This window comes from Miniopterus schreibersii, assembly GCF_964146895.1.
Source record: "Miniopterus schreibersii genome assembly, chromosome: 15".
NCBI classification, from domain to species: Eukaryota; Metazoa; Chordata; class Mammalia; order Chiroptera; family Miniopteridae; genus Miniopterus; species Miniopterus schreibersii.
In genome coordinates, this window is record NC_138115.1 from 27,689,549 (window position 1) to 27,697,846 (window position 8,298).

At 46.8% G+C, this 8,298-nt stretch overlaps 1 protein-coding gene across 1 annotated transcript; it reads left to right on the top strand.

The window, feature by feature from the left end:
* Positions 1-2,120: 2,120 nt before the first annotated feature.
* Positions 2,121-8,033, top strand: LOC308567822 (alpha-1,4-N-acetylglucosaminyltransferase-like; the record flags this gene model as incomplete). Its single annotated transcript, XM_081159841.1, has 2 exons — positions 2,121-2,555; positions 7,419-8,033. The coding sequence occupies exons 1-2, from the start codon at positions 2,145-2,147 to the stop codon at positions 8,031-8,033; spliced, it is 1,026 nt and encodes a 341-aa protein (XP_081015967.1). The 5' UTR covers positions 2,121-2,144.
* Between the last annotated feature and the right edge of the window lie 265 nt (positions 8,034-8,298).

An 8,298-nucleotide genomic window follows, 5' to 3' on the forward strand; every position in this document is an offset into this window, starting at 1 on the left:
AATGGTTTTGATTATTGTGCGGACAGTTGGAAGGCACTGGCTACATGATCCACCAGAAATGCAGGCACTAGGCATGTATCACTCCACAAATGGAGACCTCTAGTCATCCCAGAGCAAGTAGCAAGAGCTCTGCTCTCCCCCTCACTCCCCTCTGGAAGGTAAAATACAACCCATCCATTCAATGCCAGGGAATTTTGAGAAGATACCAAGGTGCCTGAGCCATAAATTGATGACTTCCAGAGAAGAAATTCAGCTCCCAAAGGAATGACCCAAAAAGCTGTTCCTGGGAAGCCTCAGCACATAGAAAACAAGAGGCCATTGATAAGTGGGACATCTTAAGTCTGTTAATGTGGAACCTGCTATGTCAGAATCCAAAGTCTGCTCAGGAGAGGACCTCTCTGTTCACACGAGAGCATCCAGGGGGAGCTGTGGATTCCTGTTCATGGCCAAGAGAAGGCTCTGAATTGAAAATGGTGACTCCCTCAGTGAGGATGGCTTCCAAGAGGATTACTACATACTGATGTCAGGAGCACTGGGGGGCAGACCCCAGGAGAAAGATACTACTGTCTTTGGAGATGTGGGGATTGCCACATCATGGGTGCAGGGTGATGAACTTGGCCTTGTGAGGCCTGGAGGAAGCTCTACCTCATGCGAGGGGACCTCTGCGCAAAGGGTCCTTCTTGAAGCCACTGTAACTGAAATTGGAGAATCAATTCTTGCTCCAAATCAGCAGAACCTTGGACTGCTGGGCTTGTCCATTGCTTATTGGTGGTGATGGATTTTCTTTTTTTTTTCTCAGACCTTGTATTTGCAAAGTTTGGACCAAATTACAGGGTTGTCAGTGATGAAGCATTCCCAAGTCTGCCCATGGTTTTGATTGGACCTAAACTGCTCAGGCACACTATCTTTTGGGTCCAGGGCCATATACAGTTTCTCTAGGCCAAGTCATCACCCTATTGCCCTTCTGACAAACCCCAAAATAACAGGATTTCATGCGTGGACCACCTGAAAAACTGTGCAAACTCCTTATTGTCCCCAAGTCTCTGTGTTTGGGAAACTTAGTAAAGGGAGGAGCTTCCTGAGAACTTGCCTTTAGTGTTAATCTTCGGCCAATGATTTACTTCCCCCTGTTGTTGAATTGGAAGATTAAGTGGCGATTTATCAGAAAGTATAGCAGGAAAAGCTTGTGGTCATTGCTGAGACCTCAGGTAGCAGTTGACCGCAAGTCTCAGGCTCGAGGTAAGCTCTGACTCACTGGTTTTGTATTTTCTAAAAGAGTCATATGGCATGGGAAACCTTGACCACAGGAAAAGTGGAATCTGTGGTCCCCTGGAGTTAGCTAGAGTTAGAGCCAATGTTTTCAGAGAGGGAGTTGCTACAAGGAGACAGGGGACCCAAATAAGGGGCTTGGCTCTGCTAACCTTGTGATCTTGTCAAAGTATTCAATTCTAGATTTCGGTTTGCTTTCATGGTTAGTTTTCTTCTTAGTTCTGTTAGCTTCTTAGTAAATCAACTTGGGTTTTCTAGGTGGGCAATCATATTTTCTACAGCCAGTGATGTTTTGCTTCTTTCTTTCTGAATTCATAGTACGCAATCTTTTCTCTTGTTTCGTTGCCTTGGTTAGACTTAGCGGCGTGATGTTGAATGGTAACAGTGATCATTGCATATCCCTAGCCTTTTCCTGGTCTTACTGGGGATCATTGAAATGCTTCCTATTAAGTATGATGATTGCTGTATGTTCTGCTACACATCGTCAGCTGAAGAAAATTTCCTTGGGCTTCATCAAAATCATGAGTGGATGTCTTACCTTATCCTGTTCTTGGCACCTTTTCACCAAAATGGCCATATAGCTTTTCTTCTTTTATCTATAAGATAATGCATGTGATTAATAGATTTTCTGTTATGAATGAATTAGTATTACCCTAAATTCCTAAGTTCAACCCCAGTGAATGCCTTTTTCTTTTGCATATTGGATGGCTTGATTTGATCATATTTTATTTGGGATTTAAAAAAATCTAAGCTTAGAAGTGATATGATTGTGTAGTTGTTTTTGTGTGTGTGCATGCTATTGTTTTCCAGTTTTGTGAATGGAATTTTAACGAATGTGTTGACTTAAAGGAGCAGTCCAGGAGAGAGAAGTGGACATGCTGAAGGAGCTCCAACTCTCCCTGTTGGTCATCCTGCTGCTTTGCTGTGGCTTCCTCTACCAGCTGACCCTGAAGTCCAGCTGCCTCTTCTCCTGCCTGCCCCCCTACAAGTCCCAGCGGGGGCCAGAAGCCCTCCTGGGCAAGGGGCGCAGCATTGTGTTCCTAGAGACCTCCGAGAGAATGGAGCCATCCCCGCTGGTCGCCTGTGCTGTGGAGTCTGCTGCCAAGGTTTATCCCGACTACCCGGTGGCATTTTTTATGAAGGGCCTCAGCAGTTCCATGCGGCTGCCCCCAAACTCCACTTACCCAGCCTTTTCTCTCCTCTCAGCAATAGACAATGTTTTCCTCTTCCCTTTGGATCTGAAAGGGCTGTTTGAAGACACACCACTGTTTTCATGGTACACTCGAGTAAGTGTCTGAGAATCTTAGAATGCCCATGTTGAGAGGCACCACAGAAAAGGTGTCCAACCTACTCCTTTTATAGAGGGGTCAACTGAGGGTAAGGACTCAGTGTCAGAGATGGAACTAGAGCCCAGATCCTTTCACTCTTGCCTGGCCTTCTTTCTATGGGGTTGAGCCCTGATTCAAGTACTTGGGAGAGACTTAGGTTAGACTTGTCTTTTGCCTGCTGTCTTTGGCCTCCAGCTTTCTCTCTTAGTACCTAGGTCATTTTGAGACTAATCATCGGTGAATGAGTGCCCGCATCTTTTCCAGGTGTGTATACTCCTTATTTTCCACTGCCAGTTTTAAACCCATCCACGTTAAACTATTTTTGCACCTGAAGGGGAAACGAGGCAATATTTCACCTGAAAATTATAGAAATAGAAAATTCATAAGGGGTCAGGTGGAGTGCTTCTGTATGAGTTTGCGTTATATTCAGATATGAGCAAGAAACTTCTGGAACTCTTGGGAAGTTTGTAATCTTCATCTTAGTAACATAGCACAATAAGGAAATAATATTTCCTTTAGATATTTCTCTCATGAGGACCCATAATCAGGTAATGTTTAAGGAACTTATAAGCACTCTCTGATTTCATTATGCAGCTTCGAACTGTGCCTTCTTATGAAGACTACAACATGGGATTAAGTACTCTTCCATTAAAAGTTCACTATAAGTGTTTTAGCTATGCCATGCCCCATCTCCCATCAAGATGGAAGAAAAAGGCTTGAAGAACAAAATACACCACACACAGTGATAGTAGGTGTTTTAGTATGACCTGGAGTGAATTCAGTGATGAGGATATGTTAATTTTATAATTGTTTTTAAAAAACAGCTAAAACTTGATTTGAAAATAATAGCATTGCTTGCTATATAAAGCTTTATCTGCATTCTAATCATAGGCTAGATCAGATGTAAGGAAGCTTGTTCTTTTTTTCTCTGTTAAACCTCTCCCAAGGATATTTTTCCCATTGTGTTTTGTAGAGAGAGTGGATGGGAGGGGGAGAGGCACACACAGAGAAATACTGATGTGAAAGGGAGATCCACTGGTTGCCTCCTGAACATGGCCTAATTGGGATCGGGGATAGATCCTGCCACCAAGATACATGCCCTTCTCCTGAACTGAGCCCTCGAGCCTTCAGTCCGAGGTTCTAACCACTGAGCCGAAGCTGCTAGGGCCAGGAAAGTGTGTCCTCCTTAAAGGGCCAGAGAGTCAATAGTTTAGGTTTTGCAGCTCAAGTAGCATGATTGAAGCCATTTGTGACGGTACTTGTATTAGTTTCCTATGGCTGTGTAACAAAAAGCCAGGAACTTGGTGATTTGAGAGAACAAAAACCTCTTCCCTCCCTGTGTGCAGGCCAGAGGTCCCAAATCAGTTTCACTGGGTGGATATCAAGGTGCTGGCAGGGCCCATTCTCCAGGGGTATGATGGGAGCTCTAGTAAAGAATCTTTTCTGTGGAGTCCATCAGTCCAGTCTCTGCCTCCATCTCCATACCCCCTTTCCTGTGTGTGCATGTGCGTGTGTGTGTGTGTGTGTGTGTGTGAACGCTCCCTCTACCTCACTATAAAGGACACTTGTGATCGCATTTAGGGCCCCTCTGGATATTCCAGGATAATCTCCCCTTCTTGACACCCTCCATTTGTCACATCTGCAAAGACCCCTTTCCCATAAGGTAACAGTTATAGGTTCCAGGACTTAGGACCTGATATCTTTGCATGGCTAGTATTCAGCCTACTACAGTACTCTTTTACCAAAGAGGGAAACTCCTGTCCCCACTGCCTCATTCCCCTGGGGCTTTCCTGGATGGAGGCCACACTTGCCCCTAGTTGCTATCAGCTCGAGAGCTTTTCTAGACTAAGGGACAGGCCTGAGTGTGAGTGTGTGTGTGAGAGTGTGTGTGTGCGTGTGTGTGGTGGTGATGGGAGGGGCTTAAGGGAATTTGTCAGCTTCATTCTTGCCCCATGGGACTTTAGTTCCCAGGGCTCCCATCTCTCCTGAAGAGCCTGGAAGTCTCCAATTGGAATCCGTGAGGAGGAGGTGGAGCTCCTCAGCAGACTGAGGTTTCACCTGCAGTTGCCAGCACTGGGTTCCTAACAACCAGGTGATGGCTAGTGTGACCCTAAGCAGCAGCAGGGCAGGCTGCTGTGCAGGTGCTGGTAGTGGGGAAGGACCAGGTGAATGGCACCAGGCTGCTGGGTCCCTGCAGCTCTCAGCGCTTGCCTGCTAGAGGGCGCTCCAGCACCGTACAAGGCCAGACAGCATGCTGGCTCTGGGCCCAACTTCCCCACACCTGGGCTCAACTAACATTATCTACACTGCCTTTTGCCCCTTGGGAAAAGAAAGCTCTGCTCACATTGTTTTGGGAGATGCTACATACTGCATTCATTTTTCATAAACGAATCATGCACATGCAGGGTACTACACCAGGGCTAGTGTCTAACTTCCCTTGGGGGGCTGGGTGTGGCTTGTGCTGGCCCAGTTAGGCCACTTCAGAATAACTGGGGGCCAGCTGTTAGGGATGACCCAATGTGCCATCACCTGCCAGTGACCACTAGGTTTGTGGCACTGATCTGGCAACCGTAGCCCTGGAGGTTGCCCAGGGTTGAGTACTGTGGGGGAGGGACAGGGTCAATAGCCAGAAGCCTAATCCTTCCTGGTGCTCACCCTTGGGGGAGCCCTTGGGTTTTAGGCTGATGTCCAATGCTCACGTTAATGCAGGCTTCTTCCTCCTTGGGTTCTGGCCAGCTTTTGATATCCTATGTCTCTGGATCTGTTCACTAACAATCACCAATTTACCAAATAACCAACATATATTTTTACCAAAACCATAACTTTTGTTGAATGAGTCCATTTTTGGAGCCAGATTGCCTGGGTTCAAATCCAACCTCTGCCTCTCTGACGTTGGACAAGTTACCGAACTTTGAGATCCTCTTATTTTTTTTTATATTTTGTTAATCCTCACCCTTGGGTATTTTTTCCATTGATTTTTAGAGAGCATGGAAGGGAGGGAGGGAGGAGAGAGAGAGAAACACATTGATGTGAGAGAGACGCATCAGTTGATTGCCTCCTGCACTGGAATCTCGGAGAAATCCTGCAACCCAGGCATGTGCCCTTGTCTGGGAATCGAACCCAAGACCCTTTGGTTTGCAGACTTGATGCTCGAACCACTGGCCCACACTGGCCACGGTGAACTTGGTGATCCTATTAGATTTTCACTTGAAGAATGGGAATAATCTTAATACCAATCTTTGCCGATTTGTGTAGATTATAAAGAATTTAGAACAATTTTTGATAAATTTTAGTTATTATTATTTCGGAGCTCTTCATCCATGGTGTGCAATGTGATGACGTGAACAATTCTGGGGGGATTTCTGCACAGTCTAGTTAAGATGCTTCATTTGGCTTTATGACAGAATTGTAAAGAATGCCTATCTTGTCCAAGCCAAGAGTTGCTGTTGAATCTTTCAATCAACATATTTCAGTGTAGAAAAATCTATTGTGTTTTCTAGCATTCCATTTGGACACATTGCCACTTATTATGACTTATTTTCATTCTTTTTAAGTTAGTTTCTCGGTTGCTCTCCTTGAAGCACATGGAGTCATCCACTCTTTGCCACTCCAATCCATCAAAGTGTGACTGGCTTGATCTTTGGCACGGGTGGGGGACCTGCCCACGTCTCTCACCTCCTTGATTTTCAGCCTCCTTGGCCACCACCTCTTGGCTGGGTTCTTTCAACAGCGCCCTTACTTGCCTCTCTGCTCCTGCCCTGGTCACCTCCCAACCCCCACCCACCCCTGTCTGTTTTCCACAGAGCAGCCAGTGTGGCCCTTGGAAGACTAATCAGATCACATGACTCCTGTCTTCCAAATCTTCCCAATAACTTCATGCTTTGCTCAGCCCACAGAATGCGCCCTCCTTCTCTGCCCTACCCTTTCTGGTGTCATCTCCTACCCCTCTCCCTTCACTACTTGGCTGTGGCCACACTGCCTTCCTCCTGTTCCTGCCTCGGGTCCCCTGCACTAGCTCTTCCCTCTACCTCGAACCTTCTTCTCAGACATTTGGCCATAGCTCACTCCCTCACTTCATTCCAGCTTCTGCTGGAACCCGAGATCCGATTGTGCTCCCCGCCCCCTTCATAGCCTCCCCACCCAGCCCCTTCCCTTGATAGTTGTTATGAATCCCCAGCAGAACATATAGGTTCATTTGTTTGGTGTCCATCTCCTCCCAGCAGAGAGTTTTCTCCTTGCTCACTGGCATATCTTCAGGAGCTGTCACAGAGCTTGGCACACAGTAAGTAGGCCCTTATTAAATATTATTAAAGGAACTAGTTATTGAACGAAGGCATACATGCATTTTAAGGTTGTTTTGCAAATTTATCAAAATGCACAAATATTGATTTTCCCCTATATTTTCTACTCGATCTTTTTCTTTATCAGTGTTTAGGACTTTAAAAAATTCTTTCTTCATGGTTTCATGTTTGCAGATACCGTCCCACCTCCTGAAAATGACTCATAGAGTTCACTGTGAAATCCCTTCTGGTTTCTACTTTACCTTTCCACTTCTTTCATTAAAAAAACACACACCAAAAAACAACAACTTCAAGCCCCTGAAGTCTTCCCATGAATACTGATTGCTGTTAACTTTTTAGTTCACGGCAACACTTGGGTGAAGGAGGCAATGTTGGTAAATTTGCAAAATTGGTCCCTTGGCAAATAGGTATTTGGGAAGCAGGCTTGCTGCCCCCTCCCCGGCAGCCTGGGCCAGGCCTCCTTCTGTGACTCCCCTCCCTCCCTCGCGCTGCTCAGGCTGATTTGCACCTGCTCCTGCAGATCAACACCAGTGCAGAGAGAAACTGGCTCCATGTCAGCTCAGATGCGTCCCGACTTGCCATCATCTGGAAATATGGGGGCGTCTACATGGACACCGATGTCATCTCCATCAGGCCCATCCCTGAGGAGAACTTTTTGGCTGCACAGGCTTCGCAGTACTCTAGTAACGGGGTGTTTGGATTCCTTCCCCGCCACTCCTTCCTATGGCAGTGCATGGAAAACTTTGTTGAACACTACAATTCACACATTTGGGGCCACCAGGGTCCCGATTTGATGACAAGGATGTTGAGAGTGTGGTGCAAACTTGAAGACTTCCAGGAGGTGAGCGACCTCAGGTGTTTGAACATGTCCTTCCTCCACCCCCAAAGATTTTACCCCATCCCCTATCCAGAGTGGAGGCGCTACTATGAAGTGTGGAACAGGGAGCCAAGCTTCAATGACTCCTATGCCCTGCATCTGTGGAACTACATGAACCAGGAAGGGAGGGGCGTGGTTAGAGGCAGCAACACGCTGGTGGAAAATCTCTATCGTCAGCACTGTCCCAGGACTTACAGGGACCTGATTCAAGGCTCAGAGGGGTTGGTGACTGGGGAGTCGGGTCCAGGGATCAAATAGAGCCAGCGCTGGTTTGTTGCTGCTACATCCTGGCACTAAACACTTCCTGCAGTGCCTCGCTTTCCCTGATCTCCACTGTCTGCAGGGGTGTGGGGGCTTCGTCACATGTTGGTAAGAGTAGCTTCCTCTGTCTGTAGTAGAGAAGCCCCAGACACCTTTGTCCTGTTCCTGTGTCTGGGACTGACCATGGTGCCACAAGTCTTGTGTGTGCTGTGGCAGAGGTGGCACAAGAGAGGGTGACAGCTTCCCAGGGTTAAGTGATCTA